At 41.9% G+C, this 13487-nt stretch overlaps 2 protein-coding genes across 6 annotated transcripts; one reads left to right on the top strand and one right to left on the bottom strand.

Moving 5' to 3' along the window:
- The first annotated feature begins 99 nt into the window (after positions 1 to 99).
- On the top strand, positions 100 to 9691 carry TSEN2 (tRNA splicing endonuclease subunit 2). 5 transcript variants are annotated; one of them, XM_042880221.1, is made up of 12 exons: positions 100 to 137; positions 551 to 746; positions 1132 to 1213; positions 1921 to 1957; positions 3515 to 4046; positions 4156 to 4233; positions 4581 to 4631; positions 5198 to 5336; positions 6381 to 6417; positions 7174 to 7285; positions 7884 to 7973; positions 8520 to 9691. In XM_042880221.1, the coding sequence occupies exons 2-12, from the start codon at positions 573 to 575 to the stop codon at positions 8577 to 8579; spliced, it is 1392 nt and encodes a 463-aa protein (XP_042736155.1). In that variant the 5' UTR covers positions 100 to 137; positions 551 to 572; the 3' UTR covers positions 8580 to 9691. The 5 variants fall into 5 exon arrangements, with proteins under 5 accessions (XP_042736155.1, XP_042736157.1, XP_042736156.1 ...); XM_042880223.1 differs by having other exon boundaries at positions 114 to 137; positions 554 to 746; XM_042880222.1 differs by lacking the exon at positions 100 to 137 and adding an exon at positions 251 to 275.
- On the bottom strand, positions 9629 to 13417 carry MKRN2OS (MKRN2 opposite strand). Its single transcript, XM_042880228.1, has 4 exons — positions 13212 to 13417; positions 12930 to 12979; positions 12065 to 12227; positions 9629 to 10108 (listed from the first exon to the last, which is right to left on the bottom strand). The coding sequence occupies exons 1-4, from the start codon at positions 13415 to 13417 to the stop codon at positions 9889 to 9891; spliced, it is 639 nt and encodes a 212-aa protein (XP_042736162.1). The 3' UTR covers positions 9629 to 9888.
- Positions 13418 to 13487: the final 70 nt, after the last annotated feature.

Raw genomic sequence — 13487 nt, 5'->3', positions numbered from 1 at the left:
GCGCGCAGCGCCCTCCCGCGCCCATAAGCGCCGCGAGCTGCACTGGGCCGCGCGGCCGCCACCACCGCTCGCGCGCAGGCGCGGCCGCCTGGAGGCGGAGCGTCGCGGTGCTGCCGTTGCTGCTACGGCGGGGCCGGGTGCGCGCGGTCGTTCCGAGGGGTGCTGGCCGCGGGGCCGGGACTCGGCGTTCCGCTCTCTGCCCGGTTCACAACACCTCGCCCCGGGCGGGACCGCCGGCGCCGGGCGGGGCGGTGCCGCGTGGGTGGTCACCAAGGGTGCGTGACTGACGGCCGCTCCCCGGGCGCGGCGCGGCGTGTGTGAGCGGCTCCGCTGAAGGGCGGCTGTCAATCCGGGCTCGCTCCCGGGAGCTCGTCCTGGTTGTGTCCGAAAGTAGTTCGCGCTCGGGCAGCCGCGTGCTGTAGGTGCGCTCGTTCTGCGCCTCGTGCTATTCGAAACGCGCGGTGCCGGGCGGGGTTGGCGGGTCCCGGCTGGGGGACGGACGTGTGTGAACGTGAAGGAGCGCTGAGCACGTCTCGTTTCCGCTTTTTAGCAGGAGGCGGTGCTGTAGGGAGATGGCCGAAGCCGCTTTCCGTCCCCCGAGAAGGAAAAGAAGGGTATTTGAGTGCTACCAGGCGCCTTTCCCTGTGGGTGCCGGCGGGGGGGATTTCAGGATGTGCCGGGCTGATATGGTCAACAACAGCGTCGTGGTGAGGAGCCCCGAGGACGTGGAGCGGCTGTACAACGAGGTGCTGCCTGCCCTGCCGTGTGGCAGGCCTTTATTGACCTCTCCATCCCCATTCTTGGGCAGTTGCTGTGTCCCTGTTTTCCTTATGCGTGGTCACAGTGTGAATACACAGGTGCTTCTTCTGCCTCTACTTTCAGAGGAGTTGTCTGACGAATATTTAAAACTGGGGGAAAAGACTCAACATTCCCTTAATTAAATTTTCAAGCATGAACGTTAAATGTTAAATTAGTTACCAGAAGTTAAACATCCAGCTTTGGGCTAAGATTAAAAGCTGCAGGATTTCAGTTATTTTTGTCAGCAGGCAAAGGCAGTAAACATTTTGTAGTTTGGAAGTAAGTTTTCTTCCATCTGCTGATAAAATGAAGATTTTTCCTTTTTCTTTGAAGGGCTATTTTGGAAAAGGCATTCTTTCAAGAAGTCGACCAATGTACAGCATTTCTGATCCTTCACTGGTTTCCAAATGGCAAGGTAAGCTGTGCCCATTTGTACTTCTTTTCACCGTTCTAATAACACTTTTGATATCACTCATTGAATATATGTCTATAAATCACACACAAAGTAGTCTGTTGTGCTACGTTGAGTCAACCTGCTTCCATACCTTGTCTCTGATAATGCCCACTATGAGACTCCTTGGAAAACCAAGTGTTAGTTATCCCTCCATATGTCCTGCTAGGCTCCACCGAGTTGTTGTTTAGGGGCTCTGCTAAGTGAAGGTGTCATCCTTGGACTTTTCTGCCTATAACTGTCAGGCTTTTCTTGGCTGTAAACCCCAGTTCTTACCATTCATGATATCATGAGGCAAGGATAAGTGGATTTCTTTTATCTACTAATGGCTAGTTACATCTGGTGTGCTCTTGGTTCATTAAGGAGAGACTGTCATGCTTTATCCATATTTTTCACAACAACTAAATCCCCTCGGCATCGCTGGATTTGGCAGTCTCCTTATGTAACTGTCTCTGTAAAGGCTGGAGGAAAGCAGTGTGTTTAGCTGATCTTCTGCTGGCTGCTTTACCTCTGGTTACCTCTGTGCCAGTTCTAGTTCTCCCATGTCCTTAACCAATGCAAGTGGGACCAAAATGGCATGGATTATTGAAAACATGAGTAATTATCTGTGATTAAAATCTCATGAAATGTTTATGTTGATGATACAGTGTGTGATTTTCTCTTGATAACAGGTGCCAACCTAAACATGCCTATAATCACATCAAAAAAGTAAGTCAGCTTATGTTAGTTTATTATTCTCTTTTAGAGGCAGGAGAATTTAGTTCATATTTTATCTTGTTTTCAGGGCTGTGTAAGTGCTGGTGACTTCTGTTTCTTTTTATTTCACTTATAAATTGCATTCAGAAAACTGGAAATAGATTAGGTGATACTTAACGTGGTTTCTGATGTAAGGTTACCTGTATTAGCTGCTGAATAAAAGTCAAGATTAAGTGTGGGTAATGAATTCATATTGTTAAGCATAATGATCTTGTTACTCAGCTGAGAAGGAGAGAGAGGTTTCTGGGGCAGAATATTGTAAAACCTTCCCATTTCCTTATTGAATTAAGGCTGAAGAAGCTCTTAGGCGTTTATGTAGCATAAAAATTTACTTTTTTCTATATTCTCTCTTAATATTGCTAGTTTGTGCATTTAACAAAATAGGGTGTTGGATCACATTTATTTAGTTCCACTTAAATAGTGTATGACCTAACCACAGAGTGGGCATGTTAGCTGCTGTGTTTGCTTTCATTCTACGATGACAGTAGAAAAAAATCACTTAAATTTAAAAGTTTGGCTTCTTGGGCCCTCAACTTTAGGTAAGGCAGACAGTAGTGGCATTGCTACTGCTGGCAGAAACACTGCTGTGTGGCACTGAATGTGTAAAGGCAGATGGGCATTAGAAGTGTTGTGGTGTTGGTGCAGGGGGATGGGGTGATCTGTCTCAGCAGAGGTCTGTAACTCCAAATCCACATAGAACACAGAGGAATCTTTATTGTAACACAAAGTACAGCACTGAATTACGTAGCTTTGTTAGATTTCAGAGGGGATTTGTTTCTTGTTGACACTCTGAATTCACAATTATTTGCTTTTGCTGTTCTACATTACCTGATCTCTGACTTTGTAAAAGTTTTGAGAAATAACAAATATAGTACTGGAATTGCCCTGCTTTGATTAAGGACTACTGTACTCAGCTACTTGAAACTTTCACAGAAGGATGATTGCCTTAAACTGCCTATTAACATTATCTCCAGTGAGAGCTACGAACTAACAGCTGGGATTATTGTAACTCACTGAAAGATATTAGGAGAAATATTCACAGCTCTCAGCTAGTAACTCTCTGCTTGTATCACTGTTGGTCCTCGGAGGTGGGGGGTTGTTGGTTAAAACTCAAGGCAGTTTCTCCTTAAGATTTTCACGTTTCTACTCTGTTGTTGTTTCAAAGGTAATTAAAATAAGTTGAAGATAACTGTTCTCAGTAGTGGGCTGTGTAATAGATGATGTCTGTGAGAACTCTGTATACTGAGTCCTGCTTACAATGTTTAATCGTGGAAGCTCTGATACAGAGATCTTCTTGCAGAGAACTCAGACTTAAGGCTTCCGTGTGAGAATGTTGTTTTTTTTTCCGCCAAGCTCCTGCTCCTTCAAACTGCATCACAGCAGTCCTCAAGGTGTGGTTCTTGCATAGCATTCTGTAGTGTTACCACAGAAATTACATGTGTGTTTTTAAGGTGTTAATTAGAGGAAAAAATGCCCTGGAACTTCTCATTTATTTCACTTGTTCTCTAGGTACCAGCAGCGTGTTCAGTGGGCTAAAAGTGCTTTGCAAGAGCAAGGATTTGATAGCTGCTCCGTGACCAAAATTCTTGAGAATTACACTAGGCCTCTTGAATTTCCATTTTTGGAAAAGGGTGGAGCTGAGCAAACTGGTGATGGCTGTGACACGATGGGCCCAAACACAGAAAATGCAGAACTTTCCAGGCAGTCTGCTGTAGATACCGAAAACACAGCGACTTCGAGTCCTGAGCCTCAGAAGGAGGTCTGCCAGAAAGCCTGTGCAGAAGGAGATCTCGCTTCTGATCCCGTGGTGGCTCTTGGTTCTGAGGAACAGGAGCCTGCTGTTGTGAAAGAGGCAGCCCAAGCGTCCTGCCAGAAGCATGGTTCTCATGTGCATTGTGGCTGCAAGGCTAAAGGGGGCCCTGAGCGAGAATCGAGCAACATGGCCAAGTCAGGAGAACGTGCTCCAGAATATGTGCTTGTGCAAGAGGAAGAGGAAGGTAGCTTATGTCCTGAAGAGGGCTCTGCTCATGAGCAAGAAAATGTAAGGCTCATTCTTTTTTTTTTTTTTTTAATGGCTATAATCATTGCAAGCTTAAGAATTTGGTATTTTTTCCAGTTTAGCATCTTAATATAGTAAATTTTCGTTGTAGTTTGTCAAGAAGGAAAAACTAGTCTGCAGAAGAAATCCATTTAGGATTTTTGAATATTTACAACTCAGCTTGGAAGAGGTATGTTTTGAGTAGAGCATATATTAATGTTTGTCTCTGAAATATAGGATTCTCCCTTCTTCATTTATGTAAACCCCATTGTGCTCCTGCTAAATATATTTGCAGTTTTAATATGGTCCACAGCTTTAATGCAGTGCCTTCAGGAGTCAACAGCACGTGCATGATTTTTGTGGTACTCTATCTATTGGAATGTGAAGTTCGTAAATAGAAACTTCAGGGGAACCTCACAAGCAACTTGTCTGTCTTGATTTCTGTATAAAATGAATGTGAGCCTTTGTTCTTGCCTGGAATATGACCTCCTAGAAGAGTGTAGATATCAGTTAAAAGTATTCTTTTTGGTTTTTCAGGCTTTTTTCTTGGTGTATGCTCTGGGATGCTTAACTGTTTATTATGGTGAGGTAAGAGATTGGATTGATGGGGATACCATTCATTTGGGTCTGTTTTGATATGAATTTTTTGCCAAATATTACCAGCATTGTATGCTCTTAATCCCAAAGGAGGGAATACCGAGCAGAATAATTGGGAAGTTTTTTCTAACAAAGTAGTAGTATTTCTGCTTATAACATATTAGTCTGAAAGTTTTGTTTAACATGGCAAATACAGCTGCCAAAATATAGGCAAGCAGGATCTTCCTGTAGAGGAAGGTTGTTTGTTGCATCTTAGGTAATGAATGTGGGGGAAGGCAGCTTAGGAAGAATATGATAATACTTATATATTTGCATAATCATATCTAAAGATTGCTCTCTTATCTTCCTATGGTTCTATTTATCAGAGTTCTTTTTATACAAGAAACTTATGGGACTGATTGTGAAATGATTAAAAAAAAAATAAAAAAATAGAAGCTACCATTTTCTCCTACATTTAGGGTTTTTGCATTCTGCTTTTACTCTGTGCTACACACAGTATTCTGCATGTGCTGTAATATGAATGTAATCATGTTAATGCCTTCATCTGTGACTTTTAGGAGCCCTTAACTATTTTGAAGCTATGGGAAATTTTCAGCGAAGTGAAGCCTAGTTTTAAAACTACTTACATGGCGTATCATTACTTCCGCAGCAAGGGCTGGGTCCCCAAGGTTGGGCTGAAGTATGGAACTGATCTCTGTGAGTAGCTTTCTTCAAAACAGAGTCTCTTGCGATTGCTTGTTTGCTAATGGTAGAATTTTTTTGTCATACAGAAGTAATTAGAAGTGTCCGTAATCCCTTGCTAAGTAATTCAAGGATTACATTCAGCTCACATTGGCATAAACAGTCCAGTTATGCCTGTTGTTACAGGAAGATGTGTGTGAACAAAGGTATTTTCTATGAACTGTATACAAATCAGTAAGGTTCTGATATTGATCACCTGATTTATTCATTAGATATTAGATTGTTCATCACTCATTTGGCCTGAGTTTGTTCTTCAGCATATCACTCCTCATCTTGTGCCAGTGATGTGGATTAGTTTAAGGCTAGTGAAGATTCAGCCCTGCCCTCTAGATTCTTGTTCTTGTGCTGTAGCTTTATCAAATTGATGCTACTAATGTTGTTGCCTTTAATGGATAATGTGCAAAAAATGATTGCTGCTGGAATGAGGTGCTACTCTTTTTTTGCCCGACAGCCAGCTGTATGTTCTAGTTAAAGTAATCTCTTGCAAACTCATGACAGAGGTGAGGTAGGAAATATGAGCACAGAGAGAGAACTTTCAGCACGTCTACAGATGGGACTGTGGCAGTATTTAAAAACTTGTGCCTTTGGCCTCCCTAAAACTTGTGGAAGGTGATTGCTTCAAACAGGAATTCAGTCTTACTGTGACCTTCCCCTTGTATTCCAGCAGCTCTACTTGTGTTATACATACAGTATTAAAAGCATGAATCTGTTACAGAAAAATTCCAAGCTCTTTTTCCCCATGGCAATTACTAAATTCTTTTGGCTCTTCTACATTTTTACCTGCCATTTCCTTGGTCCTGCTGCTCCCATATTAATTGTCTTTCTTTTCCCCTTCTTCACTTACTGGGACAACTTAATTCTGAGCGAAATTCAGAAGTGTTGAAGTTTTGTCTAGTGTAACTAAAATGTATGAAGCGTATGTAAGTGTTTATGGGCCCAGAAGTTAAACTCAGGCAGTAACTGTGATCATCTGACTCAGGTGTTTCTCTTCCTTTTCAGTGCTGTATCGGAAGGGCCCTCCCTTCTATCACGCAAGGTTTGAAGCTTATGTTTTTGGCTATCTTCTTAATTTCAAATTAGAAAATTTCTCTCACGCTAATTTAGCGTCTTCACTGGTTAAGCACATACTCCTAACCCAAAATACTTTGTCAGATGTGTTCATATGGGAATATAAAAGTGCCTTTTCTAACAGAGGTACTAAGTAACACGGTTTTATTGTCTTCTTGTGACAGTAATAAAATATTACAAATTAAAATTGGAAATGAGCATATTTAGCAGTCACGATGAATGCAGTTGGAGACATCATTTAGTAATGCTGAGTTTTGAAAGTATGTAGTATGGATAACTTACGTAATTTGGAAGGAAAAACACATGATTCTTAAGGGATGATCATAGAATCATAGGATGGCCTAGGTTGAAAAGGACCTCAGGGATCACCTAGTTTCAAACCCCCTGCTGCAGGTTAATGATTAATCATGATAATGATCTTTATTCCTTAGCTAGTCGTGTTTAACACCTAAATAGTAAATTGTTTTTAAATATCAGCTTGGCATCCACAAAAGAACAACTCCAAACGCCAGCAGAAGGGTAGGAGGGAAAATGCCAGTCAGCCTGCTAGCAGTTTGATCTTTTCTCCTCTTGCCTAATGGGAAGAGACTTAAGTTTCTTAGCTTGCTTCCTGCATGCTGGCCTATTGTTTAACACAGATTTTTTTGGCTCAAATTCTTAAGCTATACAATCTTCTTAAAACAATTTTCTTTCTGTGAATTGTCCCATCTCCTTTGTTTTCCAGTTACTCTGTCATTGCTGAATTAGTTGATGACAATTTTGAAGGTTCTCTTCGCAGACCGCTGAGCTGGATGTCCTTGTCTGGTTTGAACAGAACAACTGTTAATGCTTCTAAGGTAATGGTGTAAGCTACTCATTTTAAAATAGCTTTGAAATGATAAATACACAGTTTAGTTCCAGAATATTTGGAGTTGGGCATGAGGCTGGAAAGGGAATTCTGCTTCAAGTGTGCAGAAGAACACATGGAGTTGCTGGCGGGCAAACAAGTTTCATTAGTTAATATCCATAGGACATCTGGAAGAAGTTTATTAAATTCTCTCCTCTGCAGGAACTTGTGTGAAGAACTGTAGAAAGACACAAAGGACGCTGCTTTCCCAGTTACCAGTTCTGTCTTTAAATCCCTCTCTGCGTATCAGGATTTTGTTTTCAACTGTAGAATTGAAAGTTTCTGAAAACTTTTTCTGTGATAGTGTCATACATAATGTTGTTTTCATAATCATGCTGCTCAGTTGTTGTGTTATGATTACAGCTTAATCCAACACAGGATTCTGCTTTGATAAGGGAAATGAGACATGCAGGTTATACGGCTCTTCTCCAATTTGATTTGCAGAAGACATCTCCTAGGAAACTTAGTATCTACATCTCTAATTAATCTATAACCTGTATAGAAAGAAATGAGTTGAAATTAGTATATTATTTTCTGCTTACCAACAGGAACTTATGTTATGCTATTTGATTAAGCCATCTGATATGACTGAAGAAGAGATGGCCACGCCAGAGTGTTTGAAAAGAATTAAGGTCCAGGTGAGTAATAGTTTCTTTCCTTTGTCTGTGTTAATTTTGCCTTGGGGCAGCTGGACACGTAACAACCTACCGTAAAAGAACCCTCTTGAATTGTTGCTTGCTTTTCAGCCGGCTTTTGTTTTTACATGCATGGCTGCAATAAAATAGCTAGATTTATTTGTGCCCTAAGATACGAGAAGTGCTTTACATCCTCTTTAAACACTTTAGGTTTTCTGATCCAAATTTGAATGTTGCTGCTACTGCGAAACATTTTCATGGGGGGAAAAAAAGGCAGATAATTATGGAGAGTCTATGGTTTATGGGTGTTTAAAAACAAAGGAAGAAAAACATAAAATCATGACTGGGGTCAGTAGGGACCTTGATCACCCCTCTGTTGTGGGCAGGGTGGCCAAACACCCAAGAGGCCAGCTTACTTCAGGAATATCTATAGTCATCCGTTTGCTGGGATTGCGTCATGTAAGTCGGTCTGCTAAATGCTTAAGACCATCTCATGGAGATTGTTTTCATCTTTTCACTTCCATAATAGTTGCTATTTTTTTACTTCAGGAACTGATTGTAACTCGTTGGGTGTCCTCCCGTGAGCGCAGTGAGCAAGATGATCTTTAACCGAATTAGAGGAAGAATCCTTTCTATAAACATTTTGTTTTTTTCACCTGATCCCTCAGACAATGGCTCATCATCAGTTTCTATCAGCATTTTCAGTTGGTATGTATAAATGCTGACTAAAATCCAAGCATATCCTGTCATTTACAGAGAAAGATGTACAATGGAAATGTCAAGAGAGTGATTGCTTTTTCAAGCTGAACATCTGCATGTGTGTCGACTGTATGTGGCACAGTGCTGTACTTGTAACTGGAGATGACTGTGTTTCATGCTTTAGTACTATTACAACAAGTACTTTATAGCAGATAGTTCTACCAGGATACTGATACTTTGCCATGTATTTGTATTTCAATAGTTGAAATTCAAAACTTAAAATGAGGTATGAATTCTGATATACTCAGAAATAGCATGCTGTAATTTATTTTTGTAAGCTACATCTTAGCTAAAGAACTCTGAATTGCTTGAATGTTTCTGGACGGGGGGCTCTTAGCAGCAGCAGAATTGAGCATTTCAAACTGGTTGTCTCTGTCTTGTGTTTCTGAATATGCTTTTAAAGGAACTAGGAATTTAGCAAGAAGTGAAATAAGATGGGGGTGTAGTATTTGCAGTTTGTGTTTACAAAATTATAAACTAGATATGGAAAACCACAGTGGTTTGATTGTTTCTCTATAGTTGAGGAAACAGGACTTAAATCTAGTTCAGGTCTACATTTACTTTGCAGAAGCTAGTAGAAGGGAAGATAAACATGTTTTCTTAAGCTAGAATATATGTAAATAAGTGTGTAGAATTATGAACAGTAAAACCTTGTCCTCAGCATACACTTCTCTGTAATGTACAGTAGGTAGAAGTACTGTTGGAGCATCTTTCTATTTCTTTTAAACATAAATTGCTTTTATATTTTTCTCTCTGTGATGGATCCAGATGAGTCTGCTGTTCATTACAGATAGGATGCTGTATGACTATCCTTTAATGTTATGGGTCTGTCTTGGTTTGAGGGATAACATGTAAAACATAAAGAAGGGACTGGAAATGTACCTGACAATGAGACTGGATTTATGTTATAAATGCTGTATGCTTTACTAGTAGCTGAAGTAAAGGAAAATGATTTTGCTTTGTCACAGACTTTAGATTTGAGCAGCATGCAAGCACAAACTCCTTTTTTTTTTTTAACCATACGTGTGATGGGAAAAATGTTTGATTCAAAAGAGCTTATTTCAACAGTTGATTTGTTAAAACCCCTAATTATAAGCCGTTACGATTTCTAATATTAAATGTCTCAACAGAACACAATGTATAGTTGGACAGCTTATTTTCAGCACTGTTCTTCTTGATCAGGAAGGGGTACAATGTAGAAGTCCTTAGTGGTTAGTTCCTGATGAAGGGTAATATACTTAGAAGCGTTCTTTGTCTGTGGAATCACAAACTTCTCTGTAAATTCACTTTTATTCATTTGCTGCTTTCCTTGTGCAGTCAGTACACTGTTAATGAATGCTAGTGCATACGTGTAGCAGTTGTGGTCATGTTCTTCATACCTAGGAAGAAGATCTCATTAGTAAGAGCACTAATTACTTCAGTGTATTTTTTAAAATACATACTTGGTTTTTACCTCGTTAACCTTTGCTTTTCTGTGTTGTTACTGTGTTATCTTGAGAACATGTTCCTGCAGTGGTAACCTTATGTGGCACCATTGACAATTCACTCAGAGTGGCGTTAACTTGCAATCTTAATTAAATTCAGCTCTGTTTTGTCACTGATATGTTGATACAGTATACCAGCCAAACTCCCATTGGCAGTCATTAGTGCCAAGAATGCAGGGATAAATACTAACTAAATAGGAGTAGCCATTCAAAATGTTCTTCACTTTTCTCCCAGGACGCTAAGCTAGAAGCATGTAACACTTACCTGTGTTTTTCAGTGTCAGAACATTTTCCAGATTCTGCCAAATGCTTAATGTTGGCCACTGACAATTTGAGTAATTTACTCCTTTCCTTCACCATGCAGTGCTGCTTTTTCTAATTGGCCTTGAATAACTGCCTGCCATCTACCTAATCCTCAAGCTTCTTCTGTAATCACCTCATCCTGTATCACTTCTCCCTCATTCTTTCTAGCACTGTGAGGCATTCCTTGTCTCATTTTCTCAGTGGCTCCCTGGTCTGTGTTGCCACAGGGAATCTTCTGCAAGGCTTGCACATCAGCTCTGGGAATTTACCAGGCTTTTTTGCAAGTTATGAAGACTATAGCTATCAAAAGCAAGCCTTCCACCCTCAACCCAGTTCAGGATTTGTCCCTGTTTTCTTCAAAGCTCTCCTGGTTTGTTAAGGCTATCTGAAGTGACCTATGAGCTCCCATGAAGTGAGCAAGAATTTGCTACAGTGTACTTACTTTAACAAAAAAAAATAGGAGGAACTTCCAAGAGTGGCCATCATCATCATGCAGTGCAAAACAACTGGTAATTGCACTGCAAAAATGCTGGGAACACTTCGGCTCAGTGCTGAGACTGCAGAGCACTGCAGCGTGTTCTGGAAACTTGTACAAAACGTGAGCAAACAGTGCTTTACTAAATCAGTTCCATGATTTTGTTTGCAGAACCTATTTGTATTTATAATGCAAAAGATTCTGTAATACACTTCTCATTACCCATCTGTGTCTTCTAGTTAGCACCTGATTTTTTGGAAAGCGTGTATTTGTCTTGTCAAAGAAAATTAGTATCTCAGTAACTTAAGATGTTAGTCGTGTCTGTGGCCACTGTTCTTTGTTGGTCTCTTATACTCTTATACTTTATACAAATTAAGTGGAAAGTAAACAAGAAAATTAAAATTAGTTACAGGATTAGTTTAGCATAGTTCCAGTCCACTGGAAAAATAAGCATTAAGATTTAACATCTTAAAGTCCAGTTTTCAGCAGTTGAAGTGGTCACTGGTTTTATTTTTGGGAAACTAGGTGGCTTTATCAGGTGGCTGACAGGGAAAACAGAAGAAAACCTTGTAGAAAAGATGGATACATCTACTCACTTTCTACCATTGCTTGACATCAATTTAATTTTACTAATAACTTTAATGCACTGGGAACTGGAGAAATGTCAAAGATGCTTGTAAGACCAATAGGTTTGTGTTTCATATACACCTTCAATCTGGGTCAAATTCTTTCATCTCCTTATATTACTGTAATTGCTGAAACCTCTCTAGGCTTGCTTATTCTCACATACTGTTAAATGTAGTGTTCCAGTGAAGTGTTCTTTTTCATGCAGTTGTTTTGTTGCTGAAGAAAATTTCTCTTATATATTCTCTTACAGATCTTTTAAGGTTTACGTACTTAAAAACATTGGTTCTTTTTGTTTAGCAAGATCACTGAGTTTCAAGACAATCTGGAAGAGTTTAGACTGCTTTGTAATTAATGATGTGTTTGAAGGAGCTGAAGGATCCAAAACAGAATAGCCTAATTTATCATCATAACTTACTCCTATCGCATTCACATTTTCAGCTACATACCTATGAGGAAGCCATTCCTCTCCCATAGAAAATTCCTCTAGGAGGTGATCCCACTGCTGAAGAAGCTCAAACATATCTGGCTGTACTAGTGGGACACTAATGCACTGCTCCCATCCGGTTGCATCTCTGTGAATGCCCTCTTCATTGTAATTATACACCACTCCTGAAAATAAAGAGCAACAGGTTGACAGGTAGTACTGGAGAAAATGGATTCATGTGCATTTTTAAGTGAGCTACTATTAATGCCACTCTTTTTAAACCCTAGCTTCCCTTTGGAGACCTTCTAGAACTAGAGTAGAAAGTGCAGTGTTTACTTGTCAAAGAACTGTTCTCATTTTTACAAGGTAATATAAGATCTTTTGATAAGGAAAACAACTTCAGGACTGCTAGGCTTCCTCTTGAAGCCTCCAAACCAGACTGTTTTTCTGTTCCTGCAGTGTCTTGCTTGAGCTGTCTGTCTGGGCTGCTGTGCTCTGAGAACCTGTAATGACTGTCAACACATTTGTTTGTTTTAATTAGGGATGACTTCAGAATTAGCAATAGCGTGCTCTCCTGAATTTTCTGCTGCCTTGCTTTTATTTCTTTGTCACGAATACAGGTCACCTGTTACTTCCATTCCATGCAGTGAGGTGGAACTGGGAGAAGAGTGGCGTATGGCTTTGACTCACTCAACGTGCTGGCTTCTGCAAGGCAAGATAACTAACTGGATGTGGGGTTTTGACCCGTGTGGTGCTGTGCAGGCAGTAACGGCGTGCTGCTCAGCCCGTGTTTGCACCGTGCTCCGGCAGGGCTGCCGTACAGCGCTGGTGTCTGAGGTGCAGGAGCTGGGCGGAGTGCCGGCAGCCAGCTACGAAATGCGTTTTACCCTGAGCGCTGGATATTCCGACGTGGAGATCAGAGTTCCCGTCGTATTCTCTGAAACAAAAACGGAGCCTGTGAGGCGTGAGCCGCGCTCGTCCCGTCAGAACCGCCGAGGTGTCTCTGGAACGGCGGCTGCTTCTCCTCACTGTCCCGCGGGGGGGATGGAGCGGATGGAGCGCTCGGCTCCCACCGAGGGCACGCTTCCATTCCAGACCCGGCACTACTTACTCCCCTGGCCGGTCCCCCTGCCCGCCGCCGCGTAGTGCCCGTATACCGCGCTCCGTACCCCAGGAAGCTACCGGCGGAAGGCCGCAGCAGGAAGGCGCGGGGCCGCCGGTGCCCGTCGCTGAAGGGGCAGGGGAGGCGCACGGGGGCCGCGCGCAGCCCGGCGCCGCGCAGGGGGCGGCCGCAGGCGGGGCAGAGCGGGGGCGCGCGGCGGCAGAAGATGGCGGCGCCGCAGTGCCGCACGCGCAGGATGGCGGCCGTCTCCATGGCGGAGCGGCGCTCTAGCCCGCCGAGACGCGTCTCGGTTGTGCGGCGCGTCGGATAATTGTGTCCGTGT

Source organism: Lagopus leucura, unplaced genomic scaffold, assembly GCF_019238085.1.
Source record: "Lagopus leucura isolate 7727_CA_CO unplaced genomic scaffold, USGS_WTPT01 Super-Scaffold_100026, whole genome shotgun sequence".
Classification (NCBI taxonomy): domain Eukaryota; kingdom Metazoa; phylum Chordata; class Aves; order Galliformes; family Phasianidae; genus Lagopus; species Lagopus leucura.
This window is presented reverse-complemented; position numbering and strand designations above follow the sequence as displayed.

Bases quoted from the DNA above. Each gene is read 5' to 3' on its own strand.
- TSEN2 (XM_042880221.1), top strand. From the start codon at position 573: ATGGCCGAAGCCGCTTTCCGTCCCCCGAGAAGGAAAAGAAGGGTATTT. The intron at 6,418-7,173 runs GTTTGAAGCTTA...TTTGTTTTCCAG, and splicing joins CCTCCCTTCTATCACGCAAG to TTACTCTGTCATTGCTGAAT. The intron at 7,286-7,883 runs GTAATGGTGTAA...GCTTACCAACAG, and splicing joins CAACTGTTAATGCTTCTAAG to GAACTTATGTTATGCTATTT.
- MKRN2OS (XM_042880228.1), bottom strand. From the start codon at position 13,417: ATGGAGACGGCCGCCATCCTGCGCGTGCGGCACTGCGGCGCCGCCATC. The intron at 12,980-13,211 runs GTACGGAGCGCG...TTTTTGTTTCAG, and splicing joins TCCGCCGGTAGCTTCCTGGG to AGAATACGACGGGAACTCTG. The intron at 12,228-12,929 runs GTAAAACGCATT...CTTTATTTTCAG, and splicing joins CGGAATATCCAGCGCTCAGG to GAGTGGTGTATAATTACAAT.